General features: G+C 42.2%; 1 protein-coding gene across 1 annotated transcript in view; it reads left to right on the top strand.

Annotated features, from left to right (window-relative positions):
• The window catches only part of LOC138854746 (QRFP-like peptide receptor), a 133,443-nt gene extending 110,435 nt beyond the window's left edge, over positions 1 to 23,008 (top strand). The window contains exons 6-8 of the mRNA XM_070099525.1: positions 13,405 to 13,562; positions 20,073 to 20,216; positions 22,891 to 23,008. Of these exons, the coding sequence (XP_069955626.1) occupies positions 13,405 to 13,562; positions 20,073 to 20,216; positions 22,891 to 23,008 (420 nt within the window). The remainder of the gene's footprint in view (positions 1 to 13,404; positions 13,563 to 20,072; positions 20,217 to 22,890) is intronic.
• The last annotated feature ends 246 nt before the right edge of the window (positions 23,009 to 23,254 follow it).

Raw genomic sequence — 23,254 nt, 5'->3', positions numbered from 1 at the left:
GCTAGTGTTCCGCAAGGCCAAACAGTCATTACATCCCGGCTGACAAGGTAGACATATTACGCTACCTGAGGTTACACAACTCATAAAAAGTGTGTATTTAAATACAAAGTAGGAAAACAACAGTAGTGATACGTCTGGCAACGCGGGAACTCGGTAGAACCAGGAAGCGTTCAAATCTACGCGAGTTTCAGTCGTGTTTAGAGAATGATTTGCTAATTAAATAAATGTTAATTAATATCCTTATATTTGTAGTAGACAGCGAACAAACAAGTGCATGACAAACACACGCAACAAGTACATGACAAACACACGCAACAAGTACATGACAAACACACGCAACAAGTACATGACAAACACACGCAACAAGTACATGACAAACACACGCAACAAGTGCATGACAAACACACGCAACAAGTACATGACAAACATACGCAACAAGTACATGACAAACACACGCAACAAGTACATGACAAACACATGAAACAAGTACATAAGAACATAAGAACATAAGAAAGAAGGAACACTGCAACAGGCCTACTGACCCATGCGGAGCAGGTCCATGTCCTCCCCTCCGGATTATCCCAATGACCCACCCAGTCTGGTCACCTCCACTCAATGAAGGAGCACGGCACCAGACCCAGCAGCACAAGCTAGTCAGGTCCACCTCACACCCACCCACACCCACTCATGTATTTATCTAACCTATTTTTAAAACTACACAACGTTTTAGCCTCAATAACTGTACTCGGGAGTTTGTTCCACTCATCCACAACTCTATTACCAAACCAGTGCTTTCCTATATCCTTCCTGAATCTGAATTTTTCCAACTTGAAACCATTGCTGCGAGTCCTGTCTTGGCTGGAAATTTTCAGCACACTATTTACATCCCCTTTATTTATCTCTGTTTTCCATTTATACACCTCGAACATATACCCCATAATTCTACACCTTTCGAGAGAGTGCAGATTCAGGGCCCTCAGTCTATCCTCATAGGGAAGATTTCTGATGAACATCAAAATGGACATTAAAATGGTATAAAATACCGACAGGTTGTTAGGTAAGACACATATGCAACAGTTAGGTATCTTTATTATGAAACGTTTCGCCTACACAGTAGGCTTCTTCAGTCAAGTACAGAAAAGTTGATAGAAGCAGAAGATACTTGAAGACGATGATTACATCGTCTTCAAGTATCTTCTGCTTCTATCAACTTTTGTACTTGACTGAAGAAGCCTACTGTGTAGGCGAAACGTTTCATAATAAAGATACCTAACTGTTGCATATGTGTCTTACCTAACATCAAAATGGTATACAATACCGACAGGTTGGTAGGTAAGACACATAGGCAACAGTTAGACAACTTTATTCCGAAACGTTTCGCCTACACAGTAGGCTTCTTCAGTCGAATACAGAAAGTAGGCAGGAACAGTAGAGATGTGAAGACGATGTAATCAGTCCATCACCCTTGAAGTCGTAGAATTTGAGGTTGTCAGTCCCTCAGCCTGGAGAAGTTCAGTTCCATAGTTAGGAACTATCTGAGATAGTTCCTAACTGTCTAAGACAACAATTTAAATTGCATGAGGAAACACATGCAACAAGTACAAGCCAAACATACTAAACAGCCTAAACATCTATTCTTTATTACGAAACAGGTGTACTAACGCTGTTTCGTGAGTGTTCGTCACGGTCTTCCGTTGGTTGTATAAGAAGCTTTACGGCTCAATTTAACCTGGTGGCCCGTGGCCTGGTGGCTAAAGTTCTCGCTTCACACAGTGAGTGTCCGGGTTCAATTCCCGGCGAGGGTTGAAACATTGGGCGTGTTTCCTTACACCGGTTGTCCATGTTCACCCGTCAATAAAATGGGTACTTGGGTGTTAGTCGACTGGTGTGGGTCGCATCCTGGGACAAAATTGACTTAATTTGCCCGAAATGCTCTGCATAACAAGGGGCTTTCTATATAGTAGCATGTCATTGATGTCAGCTAGGCCTGTATACCTTGTACTTGTAGAAATAAAGATATTATTGAAGATTGAGACACTTATGCAACATATGGGAATCTTTATTCAGGAAACGTTTCGCCACACAGTGGCTTCATCAGTCCAATACAAAGTAGAAAGGCGTAAGGAGAGGAGGAGTTTGAGGTAATCAGTCCCTCAGCCTGGAGTCGATGTGTTCAGTCCATCAATCTTGTAGAATGTACAGCATAGGGCCGTAGACGTGGCTTATATACTGTAGTGAGGTGAGGTGAAGCAGGCGGAGGCGGGGTCATAGTGGTACCATCCACTAGTCGAAGTAGGTCTTCGTCCAAAGGTCGGACAAGTGTTGAAGAATTCTTTGTAACAAGATCCCATGATGCTGCAGTGTCTGACAGTTGTGATGAATGGTTTGAAAAACCGACAAGTTGAAGATTGAGACACTAGGAAACGTTTCGCCACACAGTGGCTTCATCAAACCATTCATCACAAAGATATTATTACACGTATTTATACTGGGTGTAAAGTATAGATTAGTTTTCCCTTGCATTCAAGGTTTCTGGTAGTCTCAAGTTTCTCATTTTCTGATGCTGTTTTTACCGTGACCTCCATTTTCTGTTGCACTCTGCAGGAAGTTCTCACCATCTGTTGCAGCCTGTTGAGAAATGGCATTACCAGTTAAGTTTAAAGAGTTTGTACTTAGAAAGACAACTCATCGCCTGCACAGCCGCCCCTGCAGACGAGGTCTTGAGAAGCTGTCGAAGTCATCTCTCAAAGGGCTGTAAAGATTTATAATTTGTAAGATTATAAATTACCCCTAGGGGGTGTTATGCCAGCATATTTCATTCACTGATTGCTGACAAATTACATACTTGTTTGGACTCAAAAGTCCGCACCTTACTGCCGACTATAGGTTGATTACAAACTCCTTGCGACTCAAGAACTGCGCAGGTGGTTAACGCTCTCGCTTCACACGGTGAGGGCCTGGGTTCGATTCCCAGCCAGAGTAGAAACATTGGACGTGTTTCTTTCCACCTGTTGTCTATGTTCCCCATCAGTAAAATGGGTACTTGGGTGTTAGTCGACTGGTGTGGGTCGCATCCTGGGACACTGACCTAAGGAGGCCTGGTCACAGACCGGGCCGCGGGGGCGTTGACCCCCGGAACTCTCTCCAGGTAAACTCCAGGTAAACTCCAGTCCCCCGTACTACAGGAAATTCGTAACCTACCTTGCTCTTGTAGCGTGAGCAATGGTGTTCTTCACACCTTCGACAGATATCGGTGACTTGATAGAAGCTGAAGTGTCCTTGGATGTCCACGTCTTCCATAGTCTAGGAATACGCACACTGGTACACTATGTTCCACAAGATTTGTCTTTATTGTTCACAATCTTATCACTAAAGAAGCTGATCACACTTCTCTTAAGTGTTTATTGTGTTTTGTGAGACACTTTGTTCACACTAACGCACAGATCAGTGTTCTTTGTTGGTTATCCTGGCGTCAGTGTCACTCTCAGTAGAGTCAAAAGTAATCTGAAGACGCCACAGCGCCCCATGCCGTCACTCCCCTAGCACAAAAAAGAGCTGACATAGTACTTTTGCTTCCTTGCCACTTCCTCGATGAAGCAAAGCAGAACGTTTGATTCTTGCTGTCTTAAGCATAGACAACAATGTCCACTATCTTTACTATGGTAACAAAGTGGGAGCAGGATTTTCCTTAATTGTCCTGCTAAAGTAAGAGATGTACTGTCTCTTATTAAAATACACTCTGCAACACTGGACTGCAAGGAGCAACGGTCACTTGACCACGTCGCATACTCGTACGGCATCTGTGATCAATTACTCACTGTAGCAGTAAACAAGACGCTTGCCCTTTCTGAGAGGGCTGGGCCCCTCAGGGCTGAAAGGGGCTGAAGGGGCTGAAGGGGGCTGATACCCCCCTCCTGGAGAAAATTTCTCCACACAGCCTTTTACGAAATTACTTTTTCATGTCTGAGGATTTAGAAAGATGGAACTGTCGCAAACCTTTAACACTTCGATTCTTCTCATCTTGTAAATCAGCTATGTGGTTATAATTATAACCATTATTTTTAAAGGGGGTGGGTGGAGGGGTATGCCAGCAGAAGGCCTCGGTCAGATGACCAAACGCTCCAGCGGCGGGTCATCATATGGCTAACACCTGCGTCAGGAAACCTGTTTCCTGACGAATCTTACCTAACCTAACCTTACGCAATACTATGATCATCTCACACAATATTCCCTATCCTCTGTATTCGACTGAAGAAGCCAGTTGTGCAGGCGAAACGTGTCTTAATCATCCACGTTTCGGACTCTTCCGCAGGTAATTTGCTCCTGGGATGGACGTGTGTGTGTCCCATTGATTTCTCGCTAATAGAATGCTTCCTTAAGCCCGTTGCTTTCATCACCACGATCAACACTAGCCATGCAGGATGCCTTTATGTTACTAAGCAAACAAAAAATACATAAACTATCCTCACAGAACACTCAAAGTGTATTTAACACTCAAAAACACAAGTGTAACACCTGGGTGTCTTTAGTGACGAAAACATTTTGCAAGGCATTGGTTTTTTTTTATCCAGTGAAAAAAAAAATACTGGAGACAGTAGATTTAGAGAGGTAATTTGAGGCGATCAGCCCCTCAGGTTTGATAGATGATCAGCCCCTCAGCCTTGATAGGAGGGGATGAGCCCCTCAACCTTGATAAGTGACCCGTCCCTCTGCCTTGCTAGGAGGTGATCAGTCCTTTAACCTTAATAAGAGGTGATCAGTCCCCCCTTAAAATCCCTATGCCAATTTTCTGAAGCTGCACTTATCACATCTTGGCCTCTTAAAATTAACTTAGTTTTTCTTTAATTTTCTTTGTAACTACAAGAGTGGAACCACTGGGCGTATCCTTACACCTGTTGTCCTGTTCAACTAGCAAGCAAATAGGTACCGGGGTGTTAGTCGACTGGTGTGGGTCGCATCCTGGGGGGACAAGATTGAAGGACCCTAGTGGGAATAAAACAGTCCCTCCATGACACTGTGGCTGACCCTCAGGGGTTAAAAATCAGAACAAAATCTCATGTTAAAGAGAATTTGAATTTTATTTCTACCTTAACAAATGGAAGTTTACTTTTGACCAATATAAACTTTATGTAACTTTACTGTTACACAGGATAAACTAAAGTAAATGTAGTTATTGTTATTCAGGGATAAACTAATATAAAATGTTGCTTCATTATTAAACAGGATAAACTAAAATAAAATCCCTTGGGTTGTTTGGACTTCCTCAGTCACCGACGGAAAAGATAAAAAAAGAGACCCTTTGATGTTACGTTCGAATGCATGTTTGTTTCTCTCTCTTTCTTTCTCTCTCTCTCTGTGTCTGTCTCTCTCTGTCTGTCTCTCTCTGTCTCTCTTTCTCTCTCTTGTTACAGTAAATGCTCTATCAAGTATGTTTTTATAAGTGATGGGAGACGCACAAGTGTCAGGTTTGACGCCACAAAACAGACCTTTGAGAGCACTTTTCTGTCTCAAGAAACAACAACAAATTAAAATTTATAAAACACAATAAATAATGAACCCACGAACAAATCTGCCAGGTGACTGTATCACCACTACCACTACTACCACTACTACTACTGCTATCCCCACCACCACTACCACTAACACCACTACAATCGCCACCATCACCACCCTCACCCCCCCACCCCCACCACCCCACCATCACCACAACCACCACCCCCACCACCACCCCTCCACCACCCCATCACCACCAGTACCACCATCACCACTAGTACCTCCACTACCATCACCACCACCACCCCCATCACCATCACCCCCATTACCATCACCACCCCCATCACCACCACCAGTGCCACCCAACCACCTCCCCACCACCACTAGTACACCCACCACTACCACCATCACCACTAGTACCACCACCATCACCAGTACCACCACAACCACCACCACCCCCACCACCACCACAACCGCCGCAATCACCCCCACCACTACCACCACCATCACCACCACCAGTACCACCACCACCCCCACCATCACCACAACCACCACCATCACCAGTACCACCACAACCCCCACCACCACTACCACAACCACCACCATCACCACCACCCCCACCACCACCACCACAACCATTACCACCACTACCACCAGTACCACCACCATCCCCACCACCACTACCACCACCACCACCATCCCCACCACAACCACCACCACCATCACAACCCCCACCACCACCACCATAACCACCACCATCACCACCACAACCCCCACCACCACCATCACAACCCCCACCACCACCATTACCACAACCACCATCACCACCACAACCCCCACCACCACCATCACAACCACCACCATCACCACCACAACCCCCACCACCACCATCACAACCCCCACCACCACCATGACCACAACCACCATCACCACCACAACCCCCACCACCACCATCACAACCACCACCATCACCACCACAACCCCCACCACCACCACCACAACCACCACCATCACCACCATCACCACAACCCCCACCACCACCACCACCATCACAACCACCATCACCACAACCACCACATCATCACCACAACCCCCACCCCCACCACCACCATCACCACCACCACAACCACCACAACCCCCACCCCCACCACCACCATCACCACCACCACAACCACCACAACCCCCACCCCCACCACCACCATCACCACCACCACAACCACCACCATCACCTCCACCATCACCACTGTTACGACTTAATCTTCACCGTAACAATAGGGGCACAAATAACTCCATTTTTTTGTTAGTTTTATTTTATTACCAATCATTTACCTTCATTGGTATTTGGTCAGTGAATTAAAATAACCACAAGCAATTATAAATGAAATATTATACAGCAAGAAACCCAATCTTACGTTCAAATTCTCATTAACAGAGTATAATACAATAATTTCAATTAATAATCTACTAATCTCACCATTTAACTCTTTTAGAAATGTCTGAGGTAAAGAAATAGTTATCTTTCGTAAGTGACATGAATTACCAGACTTCAGGAAACTAATGGCAAAGGCAAGACAATAGACTTGGTTTAAAGTTTTAGTTTAAGCTAGGAGCTTTGTGTTGAAGACCCGTACCGAGTCAGAGCTAGGAGCTGACTGACTCACTCAACTACTTCATAGTATGACTTCAGCTCGGCCAGAAGACCCGTACCGAGTCAGAGCTAGGAGCTGACTGACTCACTCAACTACTTCATAGTATGACTTCAGCTCGGTCAGAAGACCCGTACCGAGTCAGAGCTAGGAGCTGACTGGCTCACTCAACTACTTCATAGTATGACTTCAGCTCGGCCAGAAGACCCGTACCGAGTCAGAGCTAGGAGCTGACTGACTCACTCAACTACTTCATAGTATGACTTCAGCTCGGCCAGAAGACCCGTACCGAGTCAGAGCTAGGAGCTGACTGACTCACTCAACTACTTCATAGTATGACTTCAGCTCGGCCAGAAGACCCGTACCGAGTCAGAGCTAGGAGCTGACTGACTCACTCAACTACTTCATAGTATGACTTCAGCTCGGCCAGAAGACCCGTACCGAGTCAGAGCTAGGAGCTGACTGACTCACTCAACTACTTCATAGTATGACTTCAGCTCGGCCAGAAGACCCGTACCGAGTCAGAGCTAGGAGCTGACTGACTCACTCAACTACTTCATAGTATGACTTCAGCTCGGTCAGAAGACCCGTACCGAGTCAGAGCTAGGAGCTGACTGACTCACTCAACTACTTCATAGTATGACTTCAGCTCGGCCAGAAGACCCGTACCGAGTCAGAGCTAGGAGCTGACTGACTCACTCAACTACTTCATAGTATGACTTCAGCTCGGCCAGAAGACCCGTACCGAGTCAGAGCTAGGAGCTGACTGACTCACTCAACTACTTCATAGTATGACTTCAGCTCGGCCAGAAGACCCGTACCGAGTCAGAGCTAGGAGCTGACTGACTCACTCAACTACTTCATAGTATGACTTCAGCTCGGCCAGAAGACCCGTACCGAGTCAGAGCTAGGAGCTGACTGACTCACTCAACTACTTCATAGTATGACTTCAGCTCGGCCAGAAGACCCGTACCGAGTCAGAGCTAGGAGCTGACTGACTCACTCAACTACTTCATAGTATGACTTCAGCTCGGTCAGAAGACCCGTACCGAGTCAGAGCTAGGAGCTGACTGACTCACTCAACTACTTCATAGTATGACTTCAGCTCGGCCAGAAGACCCATACCGAGTCAGAGCTAGGAGCTGACTGACTCACTCAACTACTTCATAGTATGACTTCAGCTCTGCCAGAAGACCCGTACCGAGTCAGAGCTAGGAGCTGACTGACTCACTCATCTACTTCATAGTATGACTTCAGCTCGGCCAGAAGACCCGTACCGAGTCAGAGCTAGGAGCTGACTGACTCACTCAACTACTTCATAGTATGACTTCAGCTCTGCCAGAAGACCCGTACCGAGTCAGAGCTAGGAGCTGACTGACTCACTCAACTACTTCATAGTATGACTTCAGCTCGGCCAGAAGACCCGTACCGAGTCAGAGCTAGGAGCTGACTGACTCACTCAGCTACTCCATAGTATGACTTCAGCTCGGCCAGAAGGCGACGCGTGGCGTCAATTCTAGAACCACCAATTGGTCACTACAGTAGTGGTTACACATTCGTAATACCTAACCTACTAATAATACAATATAATACAATGAGAGTAGTTTTGATGATTCATACTGTACCTGATAATAATATATAGTCGAACCTGTTTTATCTAGCTAGTAATAAAGTGGTTCGCGATATATTATTACAGAACTTATTTTAAACAGGCCTTTTATTTTTGTATATAATGGAGTGAAGTAGGGGCGCGTAACAACCACCACCACCACTACCACCACCCCCACCACCACTACCACCACTACCACCACTACCACCACCACAACCACAACCACCACAACCACCACAACCACCATCCCCAACACCACTACCACCACCACAACCACTACCACCACCCCCACCACCACTACCACCACCACAACCACTACCACCACCACCACTACCACCACCACCACCACTACCACCACCCCCACCACCACTACCACCACCACAACCACTACCACCACCCCCACCACCACTACCACCACCACAACCACTGCCACCACCACCACTACCACCACGACCACCACCACCCCCACCACCACAACCACCACCACCACTACCACCACCCCCACCACCACTACCACCACCACAACCACTACCACCACCACAATCACCACCACCTCCAACACCACCACCACAACCACCACCACCACCACAACCACCACCATCACCACCACCACCACCACCACCATCACCACCACCACCACCCCCACCACAACCACCACCACCACCACCACCTCCACCACCACCACAACCACCACCACTACCACCACCACCACCACCACCATCCTGGAAATACTCAGCATTGTTCTAGGTTATAATTCCAACATGGTATTAAAAACACTGCGAAGCCTCGTAATTAAAACACTCGTCCATTATTCTCCGCAGCTACCAACATTTTTTTCCTGTATTTTAATGTAGCCATTTATAATTAAATCACGCCAAGAATAATTTCCAAAGTGTTTATATTGCCAGTATTAACGAATTAATATAAATTGCTTATATATACGTGGTAACATCAGTTGGCAGGAGATCAGAAATACATACTTATGATATATACACTGACAGGTATATTTCTCTCAGTGTATTTTCACTTTAATCCCTATTTTAGGTATTTAATTGACATTAATCCCTATTTTAGGTATTTAATTGACTTTAATCCCTATTTTAGGTATTTACTTTAATCCTTATATTAGGTATTTAATTGTTTTTAATCCCTATTTAAGGTATTTAATTGACTTTAATCCCTATTTAAGGTATTTAATTGACTTTAATCCCTATTTAAGGTATTCAATTGACTTTAATCCCTATTTAAGGTATTCAATTGACTTTAATCCCTATTTAAGGTATTCAATTGACTTTAATCCCTATTTAAGGTATTTAATTGACTTTAATCCCTATTTAAGGTATTTAATTGACTTTAATCCCTATTTAAGGTATTTAATTGACTTTAATCCCTATTTAAGGTATTCAATTGACTTTAATCCCTATTTAAGGTATTCAATTGACTTTAATCCCTATTTAAGGTATTTAATTGACTTTAATCCCTATTTAAGGTATTTAATTGACTTTAATCCCTATTTAAGGTATTTAATTGACTTTAATCCCTATTTAAGGTATTCAATTGACTTTAATCCCTATTTAAGGTATTCAATTGACTTTAATCCCTATTTAAGGTATTTAATTGACTTTAATCCCTATTTAAGGTATTTAATTGACTTTAATCCCTATTTAAGGTATTTAATTGACTTTAATCCCTATTTAAGGTATTCAATTGACTTTAATCCCTATTTAAGGTATTCAATTGACTTTAATCCCTATTTAAGGTATTTAATTGACTTTAATCCCTATTTAAGGTATTTAATTGACTTTAATCCCTATTTAAGGTATTTAATTGACTTTAATCCCTATTTAAGGTATTTAATTGACTTTAATCCCTATTTAAGGTATTCAATTGACTTTAATCCCTATTTAAGGTATTCAATTGACTTTAATCCCTATTTAAGGTATTCAATTGACTTTAATCCCTATTTTAGGTATTTAAGTATTCATGTTTTGTGGTGAATGTTTTGTGTTGTCTTAATGATAATCGTGTAGTCGACAGGCTTTAAACCCCATTAACCAAGGAAGCCGAGATCTCTCGATGTGTCTGGGTTATGAACTATCGTGTATTATTTATGTGTTCGAGGCAAGTATAGTAAAGCAGAAGGCTCTCCCCATCCTCCGGCCACTGCAAGAATGAAAATCGAGCAAAAAAATGTATATCAGATTGTAAAAATGGCTCGAAATACGCTGGATAGATTAAAATGCTTCAATTCCTGTAACTATACGTTATTACTACTGTTTCTATGGTAAATACTCGGGTTATTCTACCGCCATTCCCTTGGATGCAGAACCCTGTCACCAACACCGAGGCACCTCCCTTGACGGGTTTGTGGATATTAAAAAAAATCTAAAAAGTATAAGAACAGCGATATAGTTTAAATATAATTTTATAGGAACATCCATTATTTATTGAGTATTAAAAATCAGGTGATGGGTCTGCAAACAACAATGTGCTGGGAACCCCCTCCCCCAAATAAGAAATTGATTAAAAGTTGACTATATTACCCCATCCTACAGTGGCCGAGGTTGGCCGTACACTGAGGCTCTTGAGATATTCCATTCATATATTAATAACTTAAGAGTTGCCGGTGCGCATATATCACTAATATATTATATTATGGACAAAACGAATAAAAACAATAACTACATTGGAAAGTTATTGCTCGTATACACGTGCTGAGGTGACGTAATGCGTAGTCTTGAACATAACATTTAAAATTACTATAAAAACCCTAAGAATTGTCAGGATGAAGTCAAATGGAAACTAAAATGTTGCTCAAATATACGAGATTTTTTGGAGACTTTTTTGCAGGGTTTCGATTTTTTTCAATAAATATTATCACCCACCCGGAGGTGATCTCCCCGCCACCCCCCCCCCCCCCGATGCTGGTGAAGGGCTTTCGATCCATGACGTTAAAGGTATCCTCAGTTTCCCTGGATCAAACCTGACTGCCTCGTGTTCCCTAGCGACTGCATGACCCTCAGGGGTTTAGCGTTTCCTTGAAATGTTCGTGATCTTCCCAGTGTTGTGTTCACCTCGCTCTTTAAACAGCTATTAAACTCAGCCATTTAACTCCGCTCTTTAAACTGTTGATACTTAACCCCGATATATGAACCAAGCCATTTACCCCAATCCTTAACTAGCCTTAAATTACGATATTTAACCCCGTTAGATATCGTTAAATATCGTAAAATATTTAACCTCGTTATGCAAACTCAATATGGAAAATCTTGTGTTTTTCTCATTTAAAATTAGGTATTTAATTTGTGTAATAAAACCGACCTTTAAACTCTCTCTTGCTGACGGCCCCTCAAGGAAAGTTCCTTGATGTTGGTGAGGGGCTCTTGATTTAGGGAATTGGATCTGTGCTCCAGTTCCCCGAATTAAGCCTGAATGCCTTCCACATCCCCCCCCCCAGGCGCTGTATAATCCTCCGGGTTTAGCGCTTCCCCCTTGGTTATAATAATAATAATAATAATCTCTTGCTGACGGGTGTTTATGTATATTTTTTTTCTGCTGTCACTGGTTTTATTGTGCTATGTGGTGTTGTTATTCGTTATGTGGTGTTATGTGGTTTTCTTGTGTTATGTAGTTATTGTGTGATATGTTGTGTTGTGTTATGTGGTGTTATTGTATGTTATGCTGTGTTACTACGTGTTATGTGGTGTTATTGTATGTTATGCTGTGTTACTACGTGTTATGTGGTGTTATTGTATGTTATGCTGTGTTACTACGTGTTATGTGGTGTTATTGTATGTTATGCTGTGTTACTACGTGTTATGTGGTGTTATTGTATGTTATGCTGTGTTACTACGTGTTATGTGGTGTTATTGTATGTTATGCTGTGTTACTACGTGTTATGTGGTGTTATTGTATGTTATGCTGTGTTCCTACGTGTTATGTGGTGTTATTTTATGTCATGCTGTGTTACTACGTGTTATGTGGTGTTATTGTATGTTATGCTGTGTTACTACGTGTTATGTGGTGTTATTGTATGTTATGCTGTGTTACTACGTGTTATGTGGTGTTATTGTATGTTATGCTGTGTTACTACGTGTTATGTGGTGTTATTGTATGTTATGCTGTGTTACTACGTGTTATGTGGTGTTATTGTATGTTATGCTGTGTTACTAGGTGTTATGTGGTGTTATTGTATGTTATGCTGTGTTCCTACGTGTTATGTGGTGTTATTTTATGTTATGCTGTGTTATTACATGTTATGTAGTGTTATTGCGTTATGTGGTGTAATTATGTGTTCGACTTATTGTTCGTTATTAGGTATAACTGTATGGTAAATACTGCTATTGTACACTATGTGCTGTTAGTGCTGTTATGTGATGTTTCTTGTGTGATATGTAGTGTTATCGTACATTACGTGGTGGTGCTACTGTGTGTTATGTGTCTCATTAGCTATTTGTGGTTATGTATTGTTATCGTTTTGTTTTATGGTTTATGTGGGTTATGTGGAGATATTTATTGCAGTGGTGGTGTTAGTGAGAGTAGGATGGTCATGGTGGTGGTGTTAACGGCTGGTCATGGACCGGGCCGCGGGGGTGTTGACCCCCGGGGACATCCTACAGGTTTTCTCTAGGTAGACTCTTCCGTTCTCCCTCACAGGTGGTGCCAATGTTGGTGGTGGTGGTGGTGCTTTTCATAGCATGTTGGGGGCCCCTCTTGGTACTCAACATGATGCAGGCGTTCACACTCGTGCCCCACATAGACCAAAACACTAAGAACGTCAAGACTCTGCTAGATCTCCTGTCTTACTTTAACAGGTGAGGTGGTGTGTGTGTGTGTGTGTGTGTGTGTGTGTGTCACAGAAAATATACGGTAGATGGATATGCCGGATACAATCAACACGAGTCAACACATGAGACAGGTTAATACCGTATTTCGCGGCTTATTAGACGCATTTTTCCCATAAAATGTCTCCAAAAACCACCCTGCGTCCTATAAACCGAATGTCAGTGACGGGAGCTGTAAGTCTGGGGTGGGGGTTAAGCTATAGCTCTACCAGTTACGTCCGATGCCGAGCCATTGAAACTGAAACAAGTCTTATAAGTCGCGTCTTATAAGCCACGAAATACGGTATATCACTTCATTGTATCATTAACCTCTAATTCAGCATCTTCCTAAACTCTCATTAGTGACCCAAGGTAAATCCTTGAGAGTTAGAGGAAGGGATGATGTTTATCTCTCAGCGAGGGTTGAAAATGGTTTTGAAAACCGGCAAGTTGAAGAACGGGAGACTTGTTCAATATTTGGTAGTATATATTAAGGAGATGTTTCTCCAGCTAATGCCTTCTTCAGTCCAGTACAGAGAAGAACAGAGGAAGATGAGGAGTGTAAAGATTCCCATATGGCGCACAAGAGTCACAGACGTCATCTCTCAGCGTATATATACCCGAGATGTGTGTATATCTCTCAGTGTATGTGCTACGAGAGGTATCTTTTAAAGTACACACACCGGGAAGTGTGCAGAACAACCACTGAGAAAAAAAAGAGTGAATTTCCAAGAGCTTTCGTGAGAATTCACGAAAACTCTTAGAAGTTCACTATTTTTTCACAGTAGTTGTTCAGCATTTTATATCACTTGCTTATTATTATTATTATTATTATTATTATTATTATTATTATTATTATTATTATTATTATTATTATTATTATTATTATTGCACTTAGAGTTATATATTGTTCAGTGCTAATACCCTAAGAGTTTACCTTATGGATTAAAGTATAATTGATCAGTTGTGGACAGGCGATAAAAATCTTACCGTACCAAGGGCGGGGATAGAACCCGCGGTCAGAGAGTCATAAAACTCATAAATCAACTATCAAATATTACCAGTAATTCTTTTAATGTCATTTTAACAACATTAATTAAAATCATTTTAATCCTAAAAAATAACTGTGTCAATGAGATACTATCAAAACCCCAATTATCTAAATTATCCTCATTATAATTCTGACGGTAATTCTCAAAAAAAAAAAAAAGTGGCTGAATTAACGCAAAATTTTTCGAATTGTGAAACGAATTACAAAAAATCAGTGGGATAAAAAATTTTCTGGTGTTTATTAAACGTTATGAAAATGTGTCTTTTAATGTTTTTTTCTATCATGGTTTTTCACGTACGAAAGAAGGTACTGATTGATTGTCATTCCCAGCATCACGTACGGCGAAGGATATTAAGTTCTTGTGCGTTTGTCAGTGGGAGAATTATGTTTGTGTAAGTAGCTTGTTGCTTCAGGCAAGCAGACAAGAAGGTAGCCAGATAGGAAGCTAACTAGTTAGGAAGACAAGCAGAAAAATAACTAGATAGGAAGGTAAGCAGATAGGAAGATAAATAGATAGGAAGGCAAGCTGATAGGGATATAATGAGATAGGAAGGCAAGCAGACAGGAATAAAACGAGATAGGAAAGGAAGCAGACAGGAATAAAACGAGATAGGAAGACAAGCAGATAGGGATATAACGAGATAGAAAGGCAAGCAGACAGGAATAAAACGAGATAGGAAGGCAAGCAGACAGGAATAAAACGAGATAGGAAGGCAAGCGGACAGGAAGATAACCAGACAGAAAGAAACGCCAGACAAAATAAAACGTCTTCACAAATATAATCCACAGAGAAACATCATCCTCTCTCAGCACCTATGTTTTTAGCACCCAGCTCATCACAGTTAACGAGACACCGTTGAACAAAGCACCGCCACACTTTCCCCACCATTTAAACGATTTCGTTTCGCTCCGGCCTTCATCCCAGGAATGCAAAACAAGTTTTAACGTCAGTAATTAGAAGGGAGGCAGCGCGCCTGTCTGGTGATTAGCAAAGGGAATCATGGAGTCTTCTCCAGGTCTTGAGGTAAATGACTCACACAAGCCGGGCCTTTCCAAAAATTGGATGAATTAAGGAAATTACCTTTAAGGTACCCCGAATAATTCGCAGCTATAAATTATTATTTATTATTAATACATCGGCCGTTTCCCACCGCGGTAAGGTGACCTGAAAAAAAAAAAAAACACTTTCATCATCGTTCACTCCATCATTGTCATGTCAGAGGTATGCCTACACTATGTCACTCAGGTCGAGTATCATGTTGACCAGCTGCTCTCATTCCACTCATTCTTCTCTCAAGAGGAGGTAAGACGCGAGATTCGCTGATATCGGCGAAGTCCTCTTGGTTTAAATGAATGAGAATAACAGTTTCCTTTATTGGAAAGTTTGGAGAGGGGATTGTGGTGAGTGGGTTTGATGTGTTGAGAACATTTAATTGATAAATTAGACACATATGCAACACTTGGGTATCTTTATTGAGGAAACGTTTCGCCACACAGTGGCTTCATCAGTCCATAACTAAGGAGAACGGGGAAGAGCAGGAGTTTAAGGTAATCAGTCCCTTAGCCTTGAGTCGATGTGGTCAGTCCATCAATTATGAAAAGAATACAGCATATGTGCGGAGTAGCTTATATACCGTAGGTAGGAGAGGTGCAGCAGTCGTACGTGTTGTCACATTTCTCCAATGTGGAAATAGGTTATGTCCGAGGGTTAGGCGAGTGAAGAATTCCCTGTATTAAGATCCCAAGATGTTGCTGTGTCAGACAGGAATGTAGATGAATAATTCAGAGAACCGACAAGTTGATAAATCAAACACATATGCAACTGTGTGGCGAAACGTTTCCCTGATAAAGATACCCAAGTGTTGCATATGTGTCTAATTTATCAACTTGTCGGTTCTCTGAACCATTCACCTACAAACCTTTAATTATTTACCGATAAGCAGCGAGTTACTGGTAGGAGAACCTGGGAAAAAATGCATATTGCACCTCACATACCTCCACATACTTTAACCCCGCGATTTACTGACGCTTCTATACATGTTCCACTAAACAAACACCACACTATTTACATGCTAATTACGCTGTATTTGCCCTGTATAATTCAATTTGTTTCATTTACCGTTTAATTCCCGATCTGCTGACCGACTCATTCACGATAAAAACAAAATCTCACCAGAAATTTGCCTGGGAGAATCCATTAATCTCCTCTAAGATAAATTAGACACATATGCAACACTTGGGTATCTTTATTGAGGAAACGTTTCGCCACACAGTGGCTTCATCAGTCCATAACTAAGGAGAACGGGGAAGAGCAGGAGTTTAAGGTAATCAGTCCCTTAGCCTTGAGTCGATGTGGTCAGTCCATCAATTATGAAAAGAATACAGCGTCGCTCATCCTCAGCAGACTTTTAATGGCTTGACAGAAGTCTTAAGGATCATATCTGCAACACTGGGAGATGTGCTCTTACCGAGTTGTATTCACGAGGGTCGAGTCTCAGAGCCGGTCTCTGTTGATTTAATTTATTTGGAGTGTCTAAGTTTCGCTAAATGAGAGTTCCACGGTGAGAACAAAAGCTAGTAAGGTATCCCCTGCTGTATGATAGTTCCACGGTGGAAACAAAAGCTAGTAAGGTATCCCCTGCTGTATGATAGTTCCACGATGGGAACAAAAGCTAGTAAGGTATCCCTGCTATATGACAGTTCCACGGTGGGAACAAAAGCTAGTAAGGTATCCCCTGCTGTATGATAGTTCCACGGTGGAAACAAAAGCTAGTAAGGTATCCCCTGCTGTATGATAGTTCCACGGTGGAAACAAAAGCTAGTAAGGTATCCCCTGCTGTATGATAGTTCCATGGTGGGAACAGAAGCTAGTAAGGTATCCCCTGCTGTATGATAGTTCCACGGTGGGAACAAAAGCTAGTAAGGTATCCCCTGCTGTACGATAGTCCCACGGTGGAAACAAAAGCTAGTAAGGTATCCCCTGCTGTATGATAGTTCCACGGTGGGAACAAAAGCTAGTAAGGTATCCCCTGCTGTATGATAGTTCCACGGTGGAAACAAAAGCTAGTAAGGTATCCCCTGCTGTATGATAGTTCCATGGTGGGAACAGAAGCTAGTAAGGTATCCCCTGCTGTATGATAGTTCCACGGTGGGAACAAAAGCTAGTAAGGTATCCCCTGCTGTATGATAGTTCCACGGTGGGAACAAAAGCTAGTAAGGTATCCCTGCTATATGACAGTTCCACGGTGGGAACAAAAGCTAGTAAGGTATCCCCTGCTGTATGATAGTCCCACGGTGGGAACAAAATCTAGTAAGGTATCCCCTGCTGTATGATAGTTCCACGGTGGGAACAAAAGCTAGTAAGGTATCCCTGCTATATGACAGTTCCACGGTGGGAACAAAAGCTAGTAAGGTATCCCCTGCTGTATGATAGTTCCACGGTGGGAACAAAAGCTAGTAAGGTATCCCCTGCTGTATGATAGTTCCACGGTGGGAACAAAAGCTAGTAAGGTATCCCTGCTATATGACAGTTCCACGGTGGGAACAAAAGCTAGTAAGGTATCCCCTGCTGTATGATAGTCCCACGGTGGGAACAAAATCTAGTAAGGTATCCCCTGCTGTATGATAGTTCCACGGTGGAAACAAAAGCTAGTAAGGTATCCCCTGCTGTATGATAGTTCCACGGTGGGAACAAAAGCTAGTAAGGTATCCCCTGCTGTATGATAGTTCCACGGTGGGAACAAAAGCTAGTAAGGTATCCCCTGCTGTACGATAGTTCCACGGTGGGAACAAAAGCTAGTAAGGTATCCCCTGCTATATGGCAGTTCCACGGTGGGAACAAGAGCTAGTAAGGTATCCCTGCTATATGACAATTACATTGTAACGGAACCCTGGAATAGCGAGGGAAGTATACCTTAGAGCTGGGCTTTGAATTGACCTTAATTGACTTAAGAATCATCAACAATCCGAGAGACAAACGGCAGGTTTAAGTAGACAGCGGATCGAGCCTGCATCATGCCTTACGCTGTAAAGATGAATTCTGGTTTCGGGGGTCAACGCCCCCTCGGCCTGGTCTGAGACCAGGCCTCATGGTGGATCAGGATGTGATCAATCAGGCTGTTACTGCTGGCCGCAGTAACGAGCCTTGTCAAAGGAAATGGGTTGATGTGAATGCACAAGGGAGTGAAATTTCTCTGTTAAGGGGGACATCGCGTATATGGAAACCGTTCACAATATCCAGTGATTGTTAAACAAGAACAACAGATGAAAGACCAGATGCCATTCCAGGAAATTGTTGTTGCCCCTTTGTGCAACTGAGGGACGTTGCAAAGGCAGAAAATAGTATGAGAGAGAGAGAGAGCTCATGAACTACGCCCAGGCACCCATAAATCCCCACAAACCCACACACATAAACCACGCCCCTCCCCGCTCATAAACCACGCCCCTCCCCGCTCATAAACCACGCCCCTCCCCGCTCATAAACCACGCCCCTCCCCGCTCATAAACCACGCCTCCCCGCACATAAACCCCGCCCTCCCGCACATAAACCACGCCCTCCCGCACATAAACCACGCCCACAAAAAAATTTTCAGTTCCTAAACTTTATAAAACTTAAGGAGACAAAAGTTTGAATTGTATTCTTCATCATTTCTCTCTCTCTCTCTCTCTCTCTCTCTCTCTCTCTCTCTCTCTCTCTCTCTCTCTCTCTCTCTCTCTCTCTCTCTCTCTCTCTCTCTCTCTCTCTCTCTCTCTCTCTCTCTCTCTCTCTCTAAGCAAGTACCATAATGCTGTGGGTCACATATTACAGCAATATTTCAGACCTAAACTGTATTTCACCATTAGTCGAATTTCACTGAACAAACTGCGGAAAACACATCACTGAAGAGAGAGAGAGAGAGAGAGAGAGAGAGAGAGAGAGAGAGAGAGAGAGAGAGAGAGAGAGAGAGAGAGAGAGAGAGAGAGAGAGAGAGAAGAGAGAGAGAGAGAGAGAAAATGACAATGGTTGCAATATGCTACGCTCCCATTTCGCCTCAATTTACAACCAAGATTGGAAGACAAACTTTAGCCTAATCTCGGTCCCAGACCTGGAATGTGACAGTGCGGACCAGAAGTCACAGCAATAATAATAATAATAATAATAATAATAATAATAATAATAATAATAATAATAATAATAATAATAATAATAATAATAATAATAATAACATTATTATTATTATTATTATTATTATTGTTATTATTATTATTATTATTATTATTATTATTATTATTATTATTATTATTATTATTATTATTATTATTACAAGTACTACTAACAACAATCCTCAGGATTTAAGCTTTTCTCCTTAGTTTTCGAACGCACATCTTCAAGATTTAAACCAATACTCTCAGGATCAGAATTGGAACGCACTTGCTAGGGGTTTCGATCCTACAAGACTGTTATCTTTCAGCTGCATGAACCCGGTGGTGTATGGCTTCATGTCGAAGAACTTTCGTAAGGGCTTCAAGAGAGCACTGTGTTTGATCAGAGACTCGGATCAACAACACCACCGTTCCCTGGACCAATCTCACACCCTCAGACAAGTCCCGAACAGGTGAGGTGTATGTGTGTACTCACCTAGTTGTGGTTGCAGGGGTCGATTCACAGCTCCTGGCCCCGTCTCTTCACTGGCCGCTACAGGGTCACTCTCCCTGCACCATGAGCTTCATCATACCTCAAACTATTCCACTTCCTGACAACTCTGTGGCTGAAGAAATACTTCCTAACTTCCTTGTGATTTATCTGAGTCTTCAGTTTCCAACTGTGACCCTTTGTTGCTGTGTCCCATCTCTGGAACATCTTGTCTCTGTCCACCTTGTCGATTCCTCTCAGTATTTTATATGTCGTTATCATGTCCCTCCTATCTCTCCTGTCCTCCAGTGACGACAGGTCGATCTCCCTTAACCTCTCCTCGTAGGACATGCCCTTTAGCTCTGAGATTAGTGTTGTTGCAAGCCTTGGCACTTTCCCTAGTTTCCTTACGTGCTTGGCTAGGTGTGGGTTCCAAACTGGTGCTGCATACTCCAATATGGGCCTAACGTACACGGTGTACAGGGTCCTGAACGATTCCTTATTAAGATGTCGGAATGCTGTTCTGAGGTTTGCTAGGCGCCCACATACCACAGCAGTTATTTGGTTGATGTGCGCCTCAGGAGATGTGCCTGGTGTTATACTCACCCCAACATCCTTTCCCATGAGTGAGGTTCGTTTTCTCTGGTCCCCTAGACTGTACTCCGTCTGCGGTCTTCTGTGCCCCGTGCGCGTGTGTGTGCGTGTGAATTTACTTATTTGTATCAACAGGGAGCAGAGCTATGCTCGTGGCGTCCCGTCTTCAATAATTCGCCTGTGTGCATGAGTGTGTGTGTGTATGTGCATGTGTGTGAGTGTGTGTATGTGTGTATGTATGTGTGTGTGTGACTTTTTTTTCAGTTTCCACTGGTTTATCATCTACTACTTCCTCTTTTGAATCATTCCACCGGTCTATTAATGAAAAAAAATCTTGTATCCCTTCAGCTCTATTTTCCTCAGTTTACAACTGCATCTTCTTGTCCGTGTTGCAAGTACTAAGACGACTTCTTTATCTCTCGTTTCATGTACTTTCTTCTTCTTCTTCTTCTGATGACCAGAGCTTTGGTAAGATGGGTAAGGAAGAAGGATGGGTAAGGATGGAAATATTGGAAAAGGGTGGGGGGGGGAGGTAGGATATAAAAGATAAGTGGCCCAACCACTTTGGTGTAATTTAAAAAGTGTATGTGAATTAATAAGATATTATGTACTTTCATAACCTAACAAATGGTTACCATTTTTTTTTTTTTTTTTTTTTTTTTTTGCTCTTTCTTTCAGCCAGAGTAACTATCTTTACTTTTAACAATTTTATGCCATAAGTCATTATTCAGCACTGGAGCTATTTTATACCTATTGTTTAAGACTGTAATATAACCACATGTCTTACGTACGGACGCGACACAGCCGCTACATATTTCAGTTTTGGCCAAACATATGTTGTACATAGCTTGTTTACTAGTTTTCCATCCATATATTTGAAACAATTTTGCAGTCTGTGTAGTACACAAGTTTCTCACCATGCAATTTACATGATCATCAGGGGATATTTTGTTATTAATAACTCCTAAGTTATTCTTTAAGTGTTTTGTCACACTATTGATGTTCTTAAAATGACTTTCTTTCTCTTTCTTTCTTTATCATTATATGACATTTATTATTATCATGCATTTATTATTTATTATGTATCTATCACTCTATTTATTCAGTGTGTTTTCCCGTCATGATTTATTCATTTTTATTATTGAAGTAAATTGAAAATACATATTTTAACTCAAAAAATTAAGTTTTTTCCTGAAATACTTGAAAATGCATTGAATCGTAGAAATATTCCGAGAAATATGATTTCTAATGATTTTTCAACATTAACATATATTTTAGATACTTTTAAAAAATCCCCAAAAAATCAATAGAAAATCACTTTGAATCGTCTGCAAACATATTTACATAGTTTTCCATTTTTTCTGGTAACCCATTTATACAAATAAAAAAACATTATTGAAATAAGTACAGATCGTTGTGGTACCCCACTGATGAGGTCTCCCCACGAGGAAATTTTTCCTCATAACTGTGACCTCATGTGACCTCTGTCAAAGGTTTTCTTAAAGACTGAATATATGCCGTCAGCTCATCTATTATTTTTCCACGGTAAATTTCCATGGCTATGTGACAATAACTTAATATATTTTATACACATGAATTTGCAGACTTGAACCCGAATTGTGTCCTAATTAGTAAGTTTTTGCTCTCCATGTATTGTGTCTCCTTTTCCCTAATGTTTCTTTACCAATTTATTTTTAAACACTTGTCAGTAAAACTGGAGGATAGTTTACAGTGTCTTCCGAGTTCGTTTTTCTAAAACTTGGCACAGTGTGTGTGTTATCTTTCATCCGTCTAGCAATTTGAAGTGGATGGCGTTATTTTCTATATATAATATTGTAAAGTCCATCATGAAAGCCCGTTTGGTCCCTTTGTTTACATCATACCTGGTCCATTTGTAGTCTTCATCCCGTCTAGTCCCTTTGTTTACAACCCACCTGTTCCCTTTGTTGTCTTCATCCCGTCTAGTCCCTTTGTTTACAACCCACCTGTTCCCTTTTTTGTCTTCATCCCGTCTGGTCCCTTTGTTGTCTTCTTACCGGTTTTCAGAGATAATTTCTTCACAGGAAGGACGGACGGACTTCCACGGGACGTCCTGTGGAGGTCCGTCTGAAACACAACCTTCCCAACATTCTCCACCTAACTCTCCACCCTTATATACTCATATACTCCTTATCCAGGTAGATCCGTTTGCGACTTGATAAGCCCACTGTGCGCGCGAAACGTAGTCAATACCGCATTTGTGTATATTTTTCCATCGTGTTGGTATTTGATACCTTTTATCTCCTTCACTTCTCATCCACCTCGTCTTCCATTACAGGTCTGCCCTCCGAAACAGCACTAAAAGTGACACTAAGGACGCTGCCAGGCTCAGGTAATTATATTAATTATTATTATAGGTACCCAGAAACATATACGAAACACAGATTG

The sequence above is a fragment of the Cherax quadricarinatus genome, chromosome 68 (assembly GCF_038502225.1).
Source record: "Cherax quadricarinatus isolate ZL_2023a chromosome 68, ASM3850222v1, whole genome shotgun sequence".
Classification (NCBI taxonomy): Eukaryota; Metazoa; Arthropoda; class Malacostraca; order Decapoda; family Parastacidae; genus Cherax; species Cherax quadricarinatus.
Note: the sequence above shows the minus strand (reverse complement) of the source record. Positions and strands in the feature narration are given on the sequence as shown.